The sequence below is a fragment of the Copadichromis virginalis genome, linkage group LG14 (genome assembly GCF_057382275.1).
Source record: "Copadichromis virginalis isolate Kocher_CV1m ecotype Utaka linkage group LG14, C_Virginalis_male_GT1.1, whole genome shotgun sequence".
Taxonomy (NCBI): domain Eukaryota; kingdom Metazoa; phylum Chordata; class Actinopteri; order Cichliformes; family Cichlidae; genus Copadichromis; species Copadichromis virginalis.
The window spans coordinates 32120725-32141022 of record NC_140631.1 but is presented as its reverse complement, the minus strand read 5'-3'; the positions used below and the strand labels follow the sequence as shown (position 1 = coordinate 32141022).

Genomic DNA, 20298 nt, shown 5'->3' with positions numbered 1-20298 from the left:
ATTCAGCAGCTCCCAGGCTGACCTAGAAACTTACTTCTCTCTCCCTGTGCATTTTTTTGCTGATGTTTTCATTTAACAAGTATATTTGAGGGAACCTCAGCATGTTCAGCATTTTTTCAGCTGTCCATTTTGCTTTTCCAATTTTTCTGTTTAACTTATTACTATTGTGCTAAATCATACTGTTTCTGCTATTTTATAAGATTTGTGCTTAATATAGTATTTCTGCTTTTAATAGGATTTGTGCTTAATATAGTATTTCTGCTTTTTATAGAATTTGTGCTTAATATAGTATTTCTGCTTTTTATAGGATTTGTGCTTAATATAGTATTTCTGCTAAATTATAGTATTTCTGCTTTTTATAGTATTTGTGCTAAAACATAGTATTTCTACTAAATGTAGTATTTATGCTTAATCATAGTATTTCTATATATTTCTGCCAGGTCCCCAGGCAGCCAATCCTCTGTGAGGACTTAGACATTCAAATTTTCAAATCAGGGCCTGCACGGTTTCCCAGCCAATCATATATGTGTCCTGAGGCATTCAAATTTGCATATTGGGGCCTTCATGGCTTCTAAGCCAGCCAATCATATCTGAGGGCTGAGGAATTCAAATCCACAAATCAGGGCCTGCACGGCTTCCCAGGCAGCCAATCATATATGTGGCCTCAGGCATTCAAATTTGCATATTGGGGGAATTCGTGGCTTCTAAGTCAACAAGTCATCCATGTCGTATATCTCTAAAAATTCACATTTTAATGATAAATTGTTAACACTGGAAGATTCCCCCATCTCTTCTGAACAAAACGGTGTAAGAATGACCGCTCTAGCCCCTACGGTTTGGAAATTATGGTCATTTGTTTGAGGGGAGTCCTCACTATGAGAAATAGGCTGCAATAATCCTGTGCCTCTCCGTGCTGCGTGTGTAAAAAGATGCACCTGTTTTGGCGGGAAAAAGTGCACAGCCTCTCTGATTGGTGGATTCAAATTCAGCAGCTCCCAGGCTGACCTAGAAACTTACTTCTCTCTCCCTGTGTGTGTGTGTGTGTGTGTGTGTGTGTGTGTGTGTGTGTGTGTGTGTGTGTGTGTGTGTGTGTGTGTGTGACAGAGAGAGAGAGAGAGAGAGAGCCTTTTTATGGCATGACCTCATTCTAAGCTTCAAATTCAGTATATTTAGACTGGTTGACTGAATTGGATCTTGTGTGTGTGTCTCTCTGTGCATGTGTGTTTCCTCATGTGTACATATTTGTGATTGTGTGGCTGTTATAGGTTTTTTTGCTGATTTTTTTCATTTAACAAGTATATTTGAGGGACCCTCAGCATGTTCAGCATTTTTTCAGCTTTCCTTTTTGCTTTTCCAATTTTTCTGTTTAACTTATTACTATTGTGCTAAATCATACAATTTCTGCTATTTCATAAGATTTCTGCTTAATATACTATTTCTGCTTTTTATAGGATTTGTGCTTAATATACTATTTCTGCTTTTTATAGAATTTATGCTTAATCATACTATTTCTATATATTTCTGCCAGGTCCCCAGGCAGCCAATCCTCTGTGAGGACTCAGACATTCAAGTATACAGATCACAGCCTGCACGGCTTCCCAGCCAGCCAATCATATCTGAGGTCTCCCGTTTCCTCTCTCGTCATATCTCAGCGATAGATGTACAGAGAGCAATGAAAATCGCACTCAAAGTACACCGCTGATTCACCCAGTAGAAGAATTATGCTTCTAGTCCACCTAGTTTTTGAGTTACACAACGTTTTGTAACTCCAAAAAACGGTGTTTTTCGCCTCTCACCGCGATCTAATTCTGACTCCTCATCAGCCTGTTTTTCCAAAGCGGCCGCTCTCTTTCCCAGTGGCGCAGTTGGTAATGACACGGCTCTGCAAGCCAAAGATCGTGGGTTCGATTCCACCTTGGTCAACATGTTTTTTTTCCCTACAAATTAATACACTGTCACAGACCAGTAATTCATATTCATCATTTATTACAATTCTGCAAACTTTTATGATTTTACCAGCTTTTGATAATATGGACCTCACATTCTTGTTAACACTCCATGGCACAAATACTCTTCCCTTTAGGCTCTGTGTATGTGTGTGTGTGTATCAATATTTCTCCCATTTTAAAGTATTACTCCTCCATAATTGTATTTCTGTTCAATCAAAGTACTTTTACTACATCTTAGTACTTCTGCTCAATCATAGTATTTCTGCTAAATCATAGTATTTTTGCCAAATCATGATTTTTGTGCCAAATCATAACATTTGTGTTATGTTAAAGTATTACTACTAATTGGAGGAATTTCTGTCATGTTACAGTATATGTGCTAAATATAGTATTTCTGCCAAATCATACTATTTCTACTATGTTATATTTTTCTTTCTAAATACAGCATTTCTGCTATATAATTGTATTTCTGCTTTTTATACTATTTGTGCCTAACATAGTATTTCTGCTAAATTATAGTATTTCTGCTTTTTATACTGTTTGTGCCTAATATAGTATTTCTGCTTTTTATAGGATTTGTGTTTAACCTTCAGAGGTCCTTAGGGACATTTATTGTCTTTTGCATTTTTAATTTTAATATAGTATTTCTGCTAAATTATAGTATTTCTGCTTTTTATAGGATTTGTGCTAAAACATAGTATTTCTACTAAATGTAGTATTTATGCTTAATCATACTATTTCTATATATTACTATTCTGCTAAATCATACTATTTCTGCTTTTCATAGAATTTGTGCCTAATATAGTATTTCTGCTAAATTACAGTATTTCTGCTTTTTATACTATTTGTGCTAAAACATAGTATTTCTACTAATGCTTAATCATACTATTTGCATATTGGGGAATTCGTGGCTTCTAAGTCAACAAGTCATCCATGTCATATATCTCTAAAAATTCACATTTTAATGATAAATTGTCAACGCTTGAAGATTCCCCCATCTCTTCTGAACAAAACGGTGCAGTGACCGTTCTAGCCCTTACGGTTAGGAAATTATAGTCATTTGTTTTGAGGGGAATCCTTAATGGATAATGTTTATATATATATATTTGTCTTTAAAACATCTTTGCAGACTGACTGTCCTGGACTGGCTGTTGTTTTGTTTTTTTCAGGTCTGGTGAACTCAGCTCTTTGGTGTTGGTGTTCAGGAGTAGAGCCTTCTAATAATATTTATTCAAGTTATAGATTTAAAGTTCTGCGAGTTTTTTCTGTAGCAAATAAATATTGTATAGAATATTTAAAATCACCTACATTTTTGATGTTTACAATGCCCATTGTGTGTAATACTGGAATTTCCTACTACCCGTGAACGCCTCATCTTTTACCTGACTGCCGGACATCCGCCTTTCCGCACACTTCGCTGAGTCCGCTCTGGGTGAGTGCAGCTGCTCTGCTTCTCCTCTTCTCTCCTAAATGTTTATAGTCTGTTTGTGCGATTTAACGAGTTCTTTTAGTGATTTATAAAGCCAACCGAGGTATAACTCATATTAGAGTAACACAGTGGTTGCTTTTTCTTAGTGAAACTTTGTCATTTTTGTATGTAAAAGGAGTGTTTGATGAGCTAACAACCCGATGCTAATGCCTAGCGCTCCTTTGAGCCCAGTGTGAAATGAAGATTTGACGGTAAACCACGGTTATTGTGTTGTTTTATTAATTACATTTGGTGTGTTCGTGTTTGTCAGTCTGTTACATAAGGTGCAGTTAGTTCTCTTCACAAATCAGTTGGTTAAAACAGCCTCATTCTTTATGCTGTAAAGTTTTTAACGAACCGCCATCTTAGATTCAGTGTCAGCTGTCGGCAAGATCAAAGGAGCCATTTTACCGCCTCTGACCGAACACGGGAGAAAAAGAGTCACGTGTGTGCAGGTCTTGTGGGTTAATTAAGACAAAGGAGGGGGGGAGAAACTGAGGATTAAACATAGGCTATGTCCCCACATACACGGGTATTTTTGAAAACGGAGATTTTCCGTTTCTGTTTTAAAAAACAATCCCGTCCACACATAAATGCAGAAATGAAGGAGAACGCTGCTAGGAACATGCCAAAGCAGCAGGTGGCGCTATATTCCTAACCGTGTAGAAATGTTGGCCAATCAGAAGTCTAGAAGCCTCGGTGGGAAATGGTAAACAAAGATGGGGCATAGAAGCAGAACCGAGTCATATCTGTGTGGGGACAGTAACTGTGTGCGCATATGTAAGCATTTAAACACTGCAGAGAGAACAATTAACAGTAACCGTATTGTAGAAATGCATTTCACCGAAACAATAACGTGGCGCACAGTGTGACGTCAAAAAAGGCGCTGCGTTTTCTCCGTTTCCCTGTCCACACATAAATGCAAAAACGGAGTTTTCGAAAATATTCTGGCAAGCGTTTTTAGTTTTTCAGTGACCGAAAACGCCGTTTAAGTGTGGACGAAAGGTGCAAACGGATAGAAAAATCTCCATTTTCAAAAGTACCTGTGTACGTGTGGACATAGCCCAAGAATAATAAGAACTCCTAATATGTAGACTTTAATTTTTAAGAACTGTTTAACAAAGGCTTGTTTGTGCCAACCTAAATCTGCAGCACAGTTTAAATTCTCACTTTGTGGGAAATTAATGAAATAAACAACAGCCCACCTTCACATAAATAAAATATGGCAGTATATTATTATTAGTATGGTACATAGATATTTATTTTAAAACTACAGCATATTTACTATGATACTATGTGCAGTTGGTAATATTTTAGGAAGTAGAATTTGAATGCAGACCACCTCAAATATTAAAGCCTTAAAAATATGTCGTGCAGTTTTTCATGTATGAGTGTTTTGCAATCTTAAATGAGATGTAGACCAAAGAAAACAGAGGAGAGTTGTTGTTTGTATTCCAGCTGTAGTAAACAAAGAAGTTTAGTGAATCTTTTTGACAACAGAGAGTGATGCAGTATTGATGCTGATTTGAGTTTTCTGATCCTGTATTTTTGTTCTTTGTCTTTTGTTACACAGAGTGAAATAAAGCTTGGTTTTGCCTTTGCTGGTAAGTAAACAGTGATTGTAACTGAAGCAATATGAAATTGGGATTGTGTAACATTTTTAGCAATTTACATACAATAGTTTGGCTTTTTGTGATATCTTGCCATTTGCTCATGGGCAAAAACACATTTAGGATTTATAAGCAGTAAAGCCCCCCCCCCACTAGATCTCTGAGTGTCCCTAAAAATGTCCCTGAAGTTTAATAGGCCATTTATGTCTAATTTTAAAGGCTTATCAAAGCATTTCTGTAGTAATTATTGTTTTTATTACACATGTTAAGGCCATTTGAGACTCTGCAATTAAATTTTGCCCTCTTTAGACTAAAGTGAGTTCATTTTGTCTGAGGTACAGTGCTGGGAAAAGTCTTTCTTCCTTGCAGATTTATTTTGTTTATGCTTTTTTGTCACATGTTTCAAATCATCTAACAGGGATGATATGAATAAATACAAAAAAGCATTTTAAAGTGATGATTTCACGTATGAAGCAGAGAAAACCAAACCAGAGCTATCTGTTCTAATGTGAGAACATGCTGGTCTCTAATACCCAGCTGTGGAAGCCCTGATACGAAGAACTACCATCAAGCATTTATAGTATCAAGTATTATTTGTGATTGTTGCACGCTTTGAAACTGTGATGTTATCATTTGATCAAGTGTGCAGTGCGAGCAAATCATTGCTTGTGGTATCTGCTGTGTTATGTAATAGCACCAAAGTATTAGAGCTTTACGTTCATGAGGAATTTCTGTGGAATTGCAGATGGATAAAACGACACATCACCTTAATAAAGACAGAAATCTTTAATAAGGTGCAGAAAGAGAAGATGGGGTGTTTATAGTAAAGCTGTTGTAAACAAAGAATTTAACAGATTTTTTTTTTCACTACAGATTGTGATGCAGTATTGACTCTGATGCTGATTTCAGTTGTCTGATTCTGTATTTTTGTTCTTTTGTTACAGAGTGAAACAGAACTTCGGTTTTGCCTTTGCTGGTAAGTAAGCAGCAATTGTAACTGCAGTAATATGACATTGTCACTGTGTAACATGTTTAGCAACTTACCTAACGTAGTTTGGTTTTTGTGACATTACCATTTACTGATGGGCAAAAACAAATGGTCAGAATTTATACCTTGTAGCAGCAAAGGCCCCACACATGACCTCTGACTGTCCCTGAAGTTTAACAGGCCATTTGTGTCTGATTTTTATGTTTGAACACAAACAACTGTTTTTATACAGTTGTTCATGTTCTCCGTTTGTTTATGGATTTACCTAGCAGACATAACTATGAACGCATTTTAGGTGAGTTAGTGTAAGTGGTAGCTTAAACACTTAAGAGCACCACAGTTGTTGATTTATATCTTCACTCATATTCTGCTTATGTATTACATTAAAGTCAGACCACTATAGAAGTATTTTTGACTGAGTGAACAGAAGTGGTACGTTAAACATTTAAGCAATAATAAAAGACTAAGAGAACCAGAGTTGTGAGTAGGCAATGTTGTGTATGTTAAAGCCTGTGTGTAATTTATGTACACTAAGTTTAAATCAGTTTCTTAATAAGTTGCTTGATACAATGTGTTTGAAAATTATATATAAAAGGGAAATATTGCAAAATACAAAAAGATTCCTGCCAACAGGTACAATGGAAGGACTTTTTATTATAATTTTTAAGAAATTAATTGCAAAAATGGCGTGCCACTGTTGTTACTATAACATGTCAGAATTGACATGTATTTTAGGATTTACATATTCAGATCAGAACTAAAACCTAATGAGGTTTTCCGTTGATTCTAACAGTTGTGGTTTTTCCACACTTTATTAAGCACTGACTTGTGATAGAAAATGATGGAGCTAAAAAGCCATAATCTGTACCAACAAATATTGGTGCCTCTTCTTTGCACTTCTGTAGTATGCATGCCTTTATTACACATGTTATCGTCTTGTGAGACTCTGTAACTGAAGTTTGTCCTCTTTAGACTACAGTGAGTTCATAAAGGCTTGAAGAAATTGAGGATCTTACTAGTTATTTCATGTCACAGTAAATTGGATTGTGTGTGAAGAGGTTCAACAGTGTAAGTCATTAAACAGTGATCTGATGTGTTGTTTCCTTTCTCTAGGATACTGATCTGATCGTCGCAAGTCTGGTAAGTAAAGGTTTTGTCTGCGGTACAGTGCTGAGAAAGGTCTTTCTTCTTTGCAGATTTATTTTGTTTATGCTTTTTTTCACATGTTTCAAATCATCTAACAAGGATGACCTGGATAAATACAAAAAGCAGTTTTAAAGTGATGATTTCATTTTTGAACCAGAACAACCTGGTCTAATGTAAAAACATATTGGTCTCTAATACCCAGCTGTGGATGCCCTGATAGCAACAATTACCATCAAGCATTTACAGTAACTGGTAATGACTGGTTTACATCACTGGTTGATTTTGGTCCACTATAATTTCAGAATTGTCTTAATTAGATCCAAACAGGACAGGCAAAAAAAGAAAAGAAAAAAGTCTTAATTAAGGCCCAATATAGGGTTTTCAAGTCATACCAAGTACCACGGTGGTTAGCACTGTTGCCGCACAGCAAGAAGGTCCTGAGTTTAATTCCAACATCAGGCCGGGGTCTTTCTGTGTGGAGTTTGCATGTTCTCCCGGTGTTTGCGTGGGTTCCCTCCGGGTACTCCGGCTTCCTCCCACCGTCCAAAGACATGCAGCTTGTGGGGATAGGTTAATTGAATAATCCAAATTGTCACTAGGTGTGTATCTGCGAATGAATGTGAGTGCGAATGGTTGTCTGTCCCTGTGTGTTGGCCCTGCGACAGACTGGCGACCTGTCCAGGGTGTACCCTGCCTCTCGCCCTATGACAGGTGGGATAGGCTCCAGTGCCCCCTGAAAAGGATAAGCGGAAGCGAATGGATGGATGGATGGATGGATGGATGGATGGATGGATGGATGGATAGGGTTTTCAAGTCATACCAAGTATCTTAATTTCATTAAAGTCCAGACTGATTCGTTTACACCAAGTGTTTTGTTTCATTCATTCAATTGGACTTGCTTGTGTGCTTCAGATCCTAAGTGTGATTAAACTTAAGCCCAGGACCTGATGAGTTGATGTAGGTCCTGAAGTAGTAAAGGAACTCTGGGACATCACAGTAACAGCACCATGTTTGACTTTAATGCTGGTGTTTTTCTCTCACTATAGATGATTCAGTTTAGTGCAGTTAGTCAGCACAGCTCTTGGTTATCATTGAGATATTATTAGGCAACTTGTTTTTGCCTGTTCAGCTACAACGTCTGGGAGGGTTTCTGTTTTCTGGGGTCTCCAGATCCTTAGAAATCTCTTTGTAAACCTTTACAGAACTATATGTGTTTGTTTCACATTAGAGCAGCTCACGACTAGCAGTTTAGGGACAATTAAATATTCACATAGGGCAGGGGTCTCAAACTCCACTCTTCAAGGGCCGGTGTCCTGAAGCTTTTCCACGTGTCCCTGTTACAAAACACCTGAATAACATTTGTAGGTCATTAGTGAGAGTATAGAATTTGACTGTGTTGAAGTGGCATCCCCGAAGACTGTTCAAATTTAAGTAATTTAAGTGTTTGGAAAAATGTACTTCTAAAAGTACTTTCATTGCATCATGTTCATTCACTCATGAGCTGCTATAACATGAATCAAATGGCTGAATTACCACCTCAGCATGCAGTCACGTTCTGTAGAGTTTTGCTAATGACCTACTAATGTTATTCAGGTGTGTTGCAACAGGGACACATAGAAAAGTTTCTGGACACCAGGCCTTAACGACCAGAGTTTGAGACCACTGGTGGTAGGGCATGGTGGATTTCAAAAGCTTCTTCCCTTAAATCACTGCCTAAAAACTGCTTTTTGTAATTTGTCATAATGACTTGCAAAATATAGGTGGGATGAAAACATAAACATAAGACATTTTATAGTGGCCTGATATTTTTATCAAGGCTGTTTTTTGAAAATAATCCTGCCCTAATTTACAAAAGATGAACTGTCTGAAAGTCATGTTTGTTTGTTTGTTTGTTTGTTTAAGAAATGTGGGAATGTCCAGCAAAGATCTTACATGCAACAGCTCAGATACAGCACTCACTTCTGTTCTTTTTATCATGAAATGATCTACAAAGAAATTATCATCATACTAAATTATGGTAATTAGGCCTTTATATCAGCTATGATAAGTTTATTATAGATTTAGTGTAGTGCTTATTGCTGTGTATCAAACATGCCCCAAATGTGACTGAAATATGTAGAAACTGCTGTGTAGAAACTAGCTGTCTCCAAATTTCTCATTTTGCCAAAATTCATACAGAGTGGCCTGAAACTGTCTGCTCTAACCTCAGTGTGTTGGTTTTGTTGGACCATATAATATTTACAGTAAGTTACTGTAGCAGCACGTCTTGGTTTGAGTTTAGACTTAGTTTATTGTTTTAATAGAACGTAAAAATGTCCTTATAACAGTTCCACCATCATTTGTTAAACATTGTCATTCTGTTCACTCGAATAATTTACTGTAGAAGTCTTTAGTATTTAAAGCCCTACATGTACTGTATTTTTGAGATTATAAGGCATAATGTCAATAAACAAGCCTGTTTTTAAGGCAGATTAAGCCGAACAAACAGTCAGATAAGTCCAACTTTATTCAAGTCATTCACAACAACTCTCAACACTGTTCAGTTGTAACACATAAAATACAGAACAATACACTCACTTTTTCAGTTCATTCCTCATCTACAAATCCATCAAACTCTTCATGGGTTGATCAGTTTGAAATCTGCTTCATAAGCATGTCTCTTAGCACGTGCCAGGTCCTTGTACACACACCATAATGTTATGTTGAAGCACCGTACGAATTACTCTGCGAGGGTCCTGACTATGGTAGCCATAATGCTCTGACAATACATCAAGCAGCGCAGCTTTGTAGCTTACCGAAGTATTACTAAAATATTTCACAGAATTTTGAGCGCTGTGTACCACAGAAATCCCGTTTGAGGTCAGTAAGCATAACCAGAATCGATACACTAGGCACATTGTATATTTTTGAGAAAATGACAGGATTTTAGGTGTGCCATATAGTCTGAAGAATATGGTAAATCCAAGCATATTGGAAATACGACTAATTCCAGTCCTTTTGTGTCTTACAGGTGACCTGCTGCAGAAGATCCTCTCTCTCTCTATCATTATAAGCAATTCTGTCTATCCTATCACTCTCCCAACTCTATCTAATTTGAAAGCCATTCTATCTTGTATCCCTCTATCTCTACCGCTCTATCTAATTTGAAAGCCATTCTATCTTGTATCCCTCTATCTCTACCGCTCTATCTAATTTGAAAGCCATTCCATCTTGTATCCCTCTATCTCTACTGCTCTATCTAATTTGAGAATCCAAGTTTTGAGAATCCTTTCAGAATCCAATTTTCAGAAATCCAAGTTACCAGAACTTGATCTATCTGTTACAGAATTCTGAGAGATCTCTGCTCTCACTGCTCTTTCTTTCCTGTCTTTAAACTCTCTCACATTCAGTCATTTTGCTGGAAATTACAAGTTGAATATACAGTAGTAGAATTACAGTACAGTAGAACTTATAGTAGAAACTACTTACACAGCCCTACATTTGTCATTTTAATTTTGCATTAGACTTTAGTTTGGACTGCTAGTTTGGCTTACTTTGATCAATTGTATAAAATATCACCTTTTTATAAGTTTATTTGTAATAAGATAATCTGGTTATTTTGTAATACATACATTCAGATAAATAATAAATTAGATCCAGTCTGTTAGTCTGTTTCATTGGCTATAACATTTGACTGCAAGTTTATAGTACTATTATTTAAGGACAAACCCATTTTGTCACTCAGTGTAAGTATTCAGTTAGTATTGTCATCGAGAAGCGCCTGAGGACTTCCTGTTTCCTGACTGCTGCAGAAAATCCAGCTGGAGAATCCTCATCACCAGTCATCTTATCACCACACCACCAAAGCTCCATATATTTGATTTCAATTTTAGATATCTGAAAGATTTACATAAACTCCCCTAAGAGCTAAGACTTTTAATATAGCCTGTTGATTGTTGAGATTTATTCTGCATATCATTTTACAGAAGTTGTAATTATTTATCAGTCTGGTTAAAAAAATATAAGTAAAATTATACAGTTTCAAAAAGAGCTACAATAAAACGGATCAAATTGTTTCCAGAGAACTTTGAATTTCCTTTATTTTGAGTTTGGAGTAGAAAATCAGCTTTTTATATATAATAGTACATTTCTCAGATTTAACAGTAATTTGAGGAGTTATACGTTTTTCTGTGTTTCAAGGTTCAGTTTTGTTTACATTTGTGTATAACCACATATAAGCTCCAGGTTGTACTTCAGCAAAATGCCAAGAAAAGGTCAAAGGTCTCAGTCTCAGAAGCTTAGACGTCAGAAGGAGAAAGAACAGCTGAATGTTTCTCAGAGCAGTGAGCAGGTAAAGGTGTGTGTTTCAACTTTTCCCAGCACTGAAGTGCAGAGCAGTGTTCAGACAGCCACAGTGTCTTATGCAGATGTGGTAAAGAAAGGTGTTCCCTCAGTGTCTGTCCCAGAGCCTGAAGTTATGCAGCTAATCCAGACTGAACCCCAGCTAACTGTACAAACACAGCATGATGAAGAGACAGCCACAGTGTCTTATGCAGATGTGGTAAAGAGAAGTGTTCCCTCAGTGTCTGTCCCAGAGCCTGAAGTTATGCAGGTAATCCAGACTAAACCCCAGCTAACTGTACAAACACAGCATGATGGACACGCTCCAGTACAGTCTCATGTACAGGTTACAAACAGTGAAAGTCCACGAGTGAGTAGCGTCTGTGCTTCCCGAAGCCAGGCCGCTCCTAGGTATGGAAAGTACCGGAATCAGCAATGCATGGCTAACAGTTTGGTTTTCCTGTCATTCTTACATGAGGATGAATTTATTACCAGAGCAGATCTAAACCGTGTGTTGGACAAAGGCCATGCCGTCTATTCAGATGCCAGACTGAGGTTTGTGAACAGTGTGTTTCTAGCCTGCGATGAACTTCCCTCAGTTGTTACCAGCCGCAGACACGAGTATCAAGTCGACATGTCTCAGTTTGCTCATTACGGCACATTTGATGGTACAGATCACTTTCCGAGCCTTGAACAGGGATTACAGTGTTTGGCTTCAGACGTTCGCTATGCTTTGCTAGTCATGGGAGGAACAGTCATCGCTGTTAGCAGGCTGACTTCAGGTGAATATGCATATTTTGACCCTCACCCACGTAAGTCTACTGGTATGCCATTGTCGCTAAGTGTAAGTGGTGGAACTGCAGTTATGTTGAAATTCACACGTCTTAATGACATGATTGACAGGATCAAACGTTTGTACAGAATGTTCAGCATCGCACCAAGCTGCACTTATGAACTACAGCCCATCGAGTTTCACAGTGAAAACGCTGCTGACCAAAGAGATGCTAATCAAACCACCGAATACAGACCAACAGCTACAACTGTTACAGCACCAGCTTTAAATGAAGCCGTTCATGAAATAAACTCCCAAAGATCTACTGACCAGACACAGAAGACTGTGAGAGACACTTTAACGACTGAAGTGACATCATCCAGAGTGGATTATTCAAATGAGACAGCTGCTACTGAAAACAACCATCTTCCTTCTGAGTATTTAGAAATAGAAACCTCTGCATCTTCTGTAAGAGACACTCAGGTAACATCAGATTCTGTTCCTCAGAATGATTCAAACAGTGCCTCCAGTTCAACTAAGATAACAGAGGAACTCTCAGATAAACTGCTGAAATATAGTAAACATGAAAGGCAAAAAATGAGGAGAAGATTATTGACCCAACAAAAGCTACCACAGAGAAAGGAAAATCAGAAGACGAAAGAAAGGCAGATGTACAGGTTTGATGAAAGCTTCAAGACAAAGAAAAAAAACTCAACTAAGAAGTGTAATGATCCTGATCACAGACAGAAAAAGAGTCTGTACAAAAATGAGCTGTATAAATTAAATGCTACCTATAAGGAGAAACACAGAGAACATTTGAGAAAGATGTATAGAGAAAGTGCTAAAATTAGAGAGAGAAAAAGAGAACGTGTCATAAGGACATATAGAGACAATCCCCTATTCAGAGATAAGCAGAAGGAACGTATAACAAGAACGTATAGAGAATCTCCCATATTCAGAGATAAGCAGAAGGAACGTATAACAAGAACGTATAGAGAATCTCCCATATTCAGAGATAAGCAGAAAGAGCGTATAAGAAGAATATACAGAACTTGTGCTGGATTCAGAGAGAAACATAAAGCTTACATGAGGTCATATGTATATAACCTATATAAAAAAAGCGAAGATTTTAAACAGAAAAAACGATCTTATATGACTAAGCGGTATGGAGAAGAAAAACAATTTCAGCAACAACACAAGGACAATATGAGAGAACGAATGAGAGTAAAATATTGGAACGGTTTTTCTTTCAGACAGATGCATAATATCAGATGTGCAATGAATATAAAACGGAAATATCGCCAGATGCATCGACCAGCTGAGACTTTACAGTGTCATCCAGAGAACACTTTAATGAATGAGGCCATATCTCGTTTCAGATCAAACATTAAGTCAGCACCATCTTATGTTTGTACTGTTTGTCTAAAAGCTTCTTTTCCTAATCAGGTAAAAATCTGCAAAAGACAAAATTACTCAAAACACCAGACTGTAGCTCATCAGTGTCTAACTGGTAAATATGTTCATGTGTGTGATGAAGCATGTAATGATCACTGCAGCTTTCCTGTTGAGAGAAAAAAAGAGTATATCTGTCACACGTGTCACAGTTCCCTCAAAAGTGGATGCATGCCCAGGCTTGCTGCTGTTAATGGTTTAGAACTGCAGGATATTCCAGCTGAACTTTGTGATCTCAACATTCTGGAGAGACATCTGATTGCCAAATGCATACCATTTGCTAAGATTATTCCTCTTCCAAAGGGGAGACAGAGACTCATACGTGGTAATGTGGTGTGTGTACCATCTGAAGTCCAACAAACAGTTGACAGTTTACCGAGGATCAGAAGCCAATCACAGATCATGAGGATAAAGCTGAAAAGACGACTGTGCTACAAAGGCCATCAGCTGTTCCAGACTGTCACCTGGTCTAAACTCATTCAAGCTCTGCGTAAACTGAAACAAATTCATCCACAGTACACAGATATTGTTATCAGAGATGATGCATTGCTTTGTGATCCAACGTTACCTGATGATGACAGCAGTGATGAAGCCAGCATGGCAAGTGATGATTATAATGAAGCAGATTTAATGGAAATTGACAACTATGAAAAAGATGCCCTTTTGTGTGAAAGTGAGTCTCAAAGTGACCAAGATATTAATATGCAATCCTGTGATGAACAACCAGAGGAACAAAATCCAGATGAACCAGAAAGTGATTTGAACAATGGAGGTTTTGCTCTAGAAAGTTGTCTGCAGCCTGTAGACATTTCAGAAGAGATTCTCTGTTTCACTGATAACACATATTGTGTGGCTCCTGCAGAAAGAAACAATCCTGTTAGCTTCTTCAGAACTCCTCATTTGGAAGCCATGGCATTTCCTGTGCAGTTTCCTACTGGTCAGAATACACTGGATGAAAAGAGACGTCTTAAACTCACACCAAGTGCTTACTTCAAGTCAAGGCTTTTCAACATCGATGCAAGATTTGCTAAAGACACAAATTACCTGTTTTTCTCACAGTTTGTCACTGAAATACACTTGGCTAATTCCAGCATGACAATACAGCTAAGGAAAGGTAAAACTATGACCAAAGATGGACGCAAAATCACATCAGGAATGTTACAAAGTAAGACAGAAGTAGAGAAGCTGGTAAGAAATAAAGATGCAATCAGATTTATGCAGCCACTCAGAGGAACTCCAGCTTACTGGCAGAAAACTACCAGAGATCTATTCAGCATGGTTCGCCAAATAGGAACACCTCAGTTCTTTGTCACTTTCTCTGCTGCTGAGATGAGATGGCCTGAAGTGATTCAAGCAATAAAGAGACAGCAAGGTGAAGAGGTTGATTTTGAAGCCCTGGACTGGTCAGAAAAGTGTGAAATTCTAAGATCAAATCCAGTAACCACCATGCGAATGTTTGATAAACGTGTTGAGGCTTTGTTCAGAGATTTGCTTTTTTCTCCTGCACAGCCCCTTGGTGAGATCATTGATTACTTTTACAGAGTTGAGTTCCAGCACAGAGGTAGTCCACATATACACATGTTGCTGTGGATTCGAGAAAAGGTAGAAGCAGATGTGGATGATGACCAAACTGTCTGTGACTTTGTGGACAGATACATCTCAGCTCAACTCCCTGATCCAGAAAAACAACCTGAACTGCACAAAAAAGTCACTGAGCTACAAAAGCACAGCAAAAACCACACAAAGACATGCTTTAAGAGTGTGAACTCTGGTTGTAGATTTGGGTTTCCCAAACCACCAGCCACAAGAACAATGATTGTGAGACAGGATGAGGATTCAGACACTGAAGCTGCAAAAGCCAAACTCAGACCTTTGTTGAACCTGCTGAAGGAACCTGAAGCTGCTTCCCTCACCATAGAGCAGATTCTGTCACGATGCAACTTGACAATGAATGAGTATGAACAGTGCCTCCAAGACATAAACAAGAAAACAGCTCTGATTCTGAAACGTGACCCAAATGAGTGTTGGATCAACAATTACAACCCAGACCTGCTTGAAGCCTGGAACTCTAATTTAGATGTCTCATTCATTTTGAATGCCTATTCATGTATAGAATACCTCTGTAAATATATAACAAAGAAAGAATCTGGCCTCTCTGAATACCTGAAGACAGTTATTGACAACTCTGATAAGAACACCGTCAATGAATGTGATGAAATGAGAGCTGTGATGCAGGCTTACTCAAAAAAGAGAGAAATCAGCGCACAGGAGTGTGTGACTCGAGTCTGTGGCCTAAAAATGAAAAAATGTTCCCGCAGTGTTGTATTTGTACCAACAGATGATAACCCAGTAAAAATGAGTCGCCCCATGAGCTTCCTGGAAAGCACAACACATGACAGTTGTAATATTTGGATGACAAGTTTGAGTGATAAATACAAATGCAGACCTGAGACCCCAGAATATGAGGAAATGTCACTGGCTGATTTTGCTGCCTTGTGCAGGTTGGTGAGTGGTCCAAATGAAGGAAAAGATGTGCTTCCTCTTCTAAACCAGCTTGGATTTGTACAAAGGCGAAAGAATGATAAACCAGCTATAATCAGGTATTACCACTGTTCACAGGAAAAAGATCCTGAGCAATATTATGGTCGACTGTTGAGACTTTACCTTCCACACAGATCAGAGCAGGAACTGAAACCACAAGGGTTCCAAACCTATCAGTCCTTCTACAACTCAGGTTTTGTACGACTTCCATGTTCAGACCACAGTGAGTCTGTGAAAAGGGTTGTGAAAAGAAATAAAGACAAGTATGAGAAGAACTCTGAGGATATTGAGAGTGCACTGGAAGAGTTTGAACAAAATAGGGATGTTGTGATTGATGAATGGTGTAATCTTGCTCCTGAATCTGAAGTTGTGAGGCTGCAATGTGATGAGAATCTTCCTGAGAGACATTCTGATGATGAGAACGAACAGGAGAATGTTCCCGACTACAGTCGTCAGTCTGATGCTGTAACAAAGATCAGAGCCATCAGAGAACAACCTGCAGTAGATCCAGCCGTGGTACGTGTAATGTATCAGAATCTGAACCAGAAGCAGGCCTGCGTGTTCTATGCCATAAGAGACTGGTGTATTCAGCGAGTTTGTGGTTTGAACCCAGATCCATTTTTCTTCTATATCAACGGTGGTGCAGGAACTGGAAAGTCACATCTGATTAAGTGTATTCATTCTGAAGCATCAAAGATCCTGAGCAGACTGCCTGCTAATGCAGAAGAAGCTGACATATCAAATCCAACTGTTTTACTGACTTCATTTACCGGTACAGCAGCTTTTTCTATCAGTGGCTCTACGTTACATTCTCTACTGAAACTACCCAGGAGTCTGAAACCACCCATTCAAGGACTTGGTAACCAACTGGATGAAGTCAGATCTGAGCTGATGAATGCTGAAATTATTGTTATTGATGAGATTTCAATGGTTTCAAAACCCCTTTTTGCTTATGTGGATGCAAGACTGAAACAAATCAAAGGCACTCAGAGACCTTTTGGTGGAATGTCAGTTTTAGCTGTTGGAGATTTTTACCAGCTGCCACCAGTGCGACAGTCTAAACCTCTCTGTGTTTACGATCCAGAACAGATTGACCTATGGCAGGAACATTTTCAGATGATCACTCTAACCGAGATCATGCGTCAGAAAGATGATGTGGCCTTTGCAGAGATGCTGAACAGGATTAGAGTCAAAGAAAAGACGGATGAACTTTCTCAGTGCGACAGAGATTTGTTGTCACAGGCTGTGACTGCACCAGAAGAATGTCCAACTGAGGTCTTACACATTTATGCCACCAACAAGAATGTGGAATCCCACAACACAGATACCCTGAAGAAGCTTCATTCAAACATCATAATAATCAATGCAGACGATTTCCAGAAGGATAAATGTACAGGCAGAATGGAACGAAGAGACAAACCATTTACAGGTGGGCGAAATGATTTACCTGACACTCTGAATGTTGCTGAAGGAGCTCGAGTCATGCTGACCAGAAACTTGGACACACTAAACGGTTTAGTCAACGGTGCTTTTGGTATACTGGTAAAGGTGGTGAGATCTGAAAATGATGGACACATAATTAAACTGGGGCTCAGGATGGACAACCGGCAGCCTATGAGACACAACCGCAGTGCTAATGCAGCATCTGATGATCTTGTTTACATTGAGAGAGCAGAGGAGAGTCTGAAGTTTAAAGGAGCAGTACGCAGACAGTTTCCTGTAAAGCTAGCATTCGCCTGCACAATTCACAAAACTCAGGGTCTTACAACACAGACAGCTGTAGTTTCAATGAAGAACATTTTTGAACCAGGTATGGCTTACGTTGCTCTCAGCAGGGTGACGTCTCTCAGTGGACTCTATTTGCAGGACTTGGATGAGAAAAAGATTTACGCCAATCCCGAGGTAACTGCAGCACTCCAAACCATGAGACAAGCCAGTGTTGAGGAAATGATGCCTCTTCTTCAGGTCAGAGAAACAGCCAGCAGACTTGACACTCTTACACTGATCCATCACAATACAGAGGGTTTGCCATCTCACATCAGTGACATCAAGAGTCATCATGAAATGTGTTTAGCAGATGTTTTGTGTCTCACTGAGTCTCACCTTCAAGGCTCCTTTGTTGCAGACAGTCTTCATTTGGACGGCTACACCATGTTCAAACGCAACAGACATGTGTCCTACACAAACTTTCCTCACATGGCCAGCAGAAGTGGTGGGGGAGTTGTTGTGTATTTGAGGAATCATTTTCAGGTTCAGGTAAAACAGTATCTGCATAATGTCACTGATCTTGAGTTTTTAGTGTTGAAGGTTCAGGCTCCATTCCCTGCACTCATTGCTGTTGTGTACAGACCCCCTGACTACAGTTTGACACCATTCATGCAAAACCTGGTAAGTCTTTTAGATTCACTTGAAATAATGGACTGTCACCCAATAATTGTGTGTGGAGATTTTAATGAGAACCAGTTGCAGAGTGGAAGAAAACAGATTCTGGAGCAGTTTCAGTCGAGAGGGTATTCACAGCTGATCACTTCTGCCACTACAGACAAGAACACCCTGCTTGACCTCATTTTTATTTCTCAGCCACAGAAATGTCTGTATTCAGGTGTTCTGAGATCATATTACAGTTACCACAACCCTGTCTTTTGTGTCCTGTCCTCGAGCCAATCATGAAGTCGTCTGGTGAGTTTTGAAACAATTACAGATCATGTTTGTTACAGAGTTTACTGATTGTAGAGCATGAAAAAGATTTTTCATTGAAAAAAGGGTCTTCCCTACTCTGTCTGTCAGAAGACCCTTTCTTATTGCAATGTTATTAATCATTTCACCAAATTATTGCTGAACTTCATGCAGAGCAGAGAACATCTGCTATCATGCACCTCTGATCTGAAATGTGCTGCAACATTTGATAAACCAACATCATGTTTTAAATGACTAAATCTTTTTACTATGACGTATGTAGCTCAACAAACGAGATCTTCCCCTCCAAGGGCTTTAAAATATGAAATAGTAAATAAATAAATCCCAGATAAATGCAGGTATATATTATGATGACATACACGAATAAATACAGACAATTATATTTTCTTGATTATAGTAGATTTTGTAGAATCAAAAGTTTTTGTGATGAATGAGTTTTTGCTTATCATGTTTTACAGGTAAAAAATGTCAAAAGTTTTAAACTATCTTTAGGCTACCAGAGATGTCTATAATGATACATTATGTAGAGAAAAACATTAGTACAGCTTACAGAATGTGTATAAAAACTGATGTAGAAGTAAATGGATAGTTTTCTGAAAGTTCCCGACTACAGTTTAACACCACCCACCCAGCTCAGCCCCCAAGTGTCTATGTAATGCTGGTATGGTGTGTGAGTTTGACTTGGCCTTTATCCGGGTGGGTTTGGGTTTGGGTGGATAAAGGCCAAGTCAGAATGCTCTGAGCAGCTGGAAAAAGCTGCTAATAAACAAAGACATCAGAAAGTGTGGGCTTTAGGTGTAGCCCCCGCTTTCTGATGCACTAATTAAACTTAGTAACCGACACCCCATACCAGCATTACATAGACACTTGGGGGCTGAGCTGGGTGGGTGGTGTTATAAGCACGTGTTTTGTTAGATATATTTTTTCAGATAGGGCACAGTCTCCTTTGTGGGAAAACCTTCAAACTTCACCATCCTCAGCTGAAACAACAACATCTTAACACCATCTTCATGAACTGCTGAGCCAAACCTGATCCATCAGTGCTGGACTGCACAGATAACTACATGCCACAAGGAGACTGCTGTGTTATGAACTGCCATACCAGTGTGTCTTCAATGGAGAAGATGACACACCCATCACCTGACCTCCTGCCTGATCATGCTGCCACACTACAACCTCTGAGACCATCAATGATGACTCATACTGAGGAAACTGTATTTCCTGTCAGAGATGCTCAGTGATCCTCAGAGCAGAGAGAGGTATGATTCTTTATCTTTGATAAAAAATGTCAGTGTTTTTAATTCAATTAATTAATTAAAATCTTGTTTATTGCATAAATAATTCCACACTCAAAT

The 20298-nt window shown here is 38.6% G+C and overlaps 2 protein-coding genes and 1 long non-coding RNA gene across 3 annotated transcripts in view; all 3 read left to right on the top strand.

The window, feature by feature from the left end:
- LOC146694334 (dehydrogenase/reductase SDR family member 11-like) overlaps window positions 1-20298 on the top strand; it is a 122514-nt gene that overhangs the window by 19417 nt on the left and 82799 nt on the right. The gene's annotated exons all lie outside the window — the stretch shown is intronic.
- On the top strand, window positions 2972-10802 carry LOC146694342 (uncharacterized). The gene is made up of 5 exons (XR_014914880.1): window positions 2972-3381; window positions 4991-5021; window positions 5972-6003; window positions 7129-7155; window positions 10172-10802. It is a non-coding gene; the product is annotated as an uncharacterized LOC146694342 (long non-coding RNA).
- On the top strand, window positions 14728-18554 carry LOC146694341 (uncharacterized). Its single transcript, XM_085430488.1, has 2 exons — window positions 14728-18211; window positions 18372-18554. The coding sequence occupies exons 1-2, from the start codon at window positions 14798-14800 to the stop codon at window positions 18480-18482; spliced, it is 3525 nt and encodes a 1174-aa protein (XP_085286614.1). The 5' UTR covers window positions 14728-14797; the 3' UTR covers window positions 18483-18554.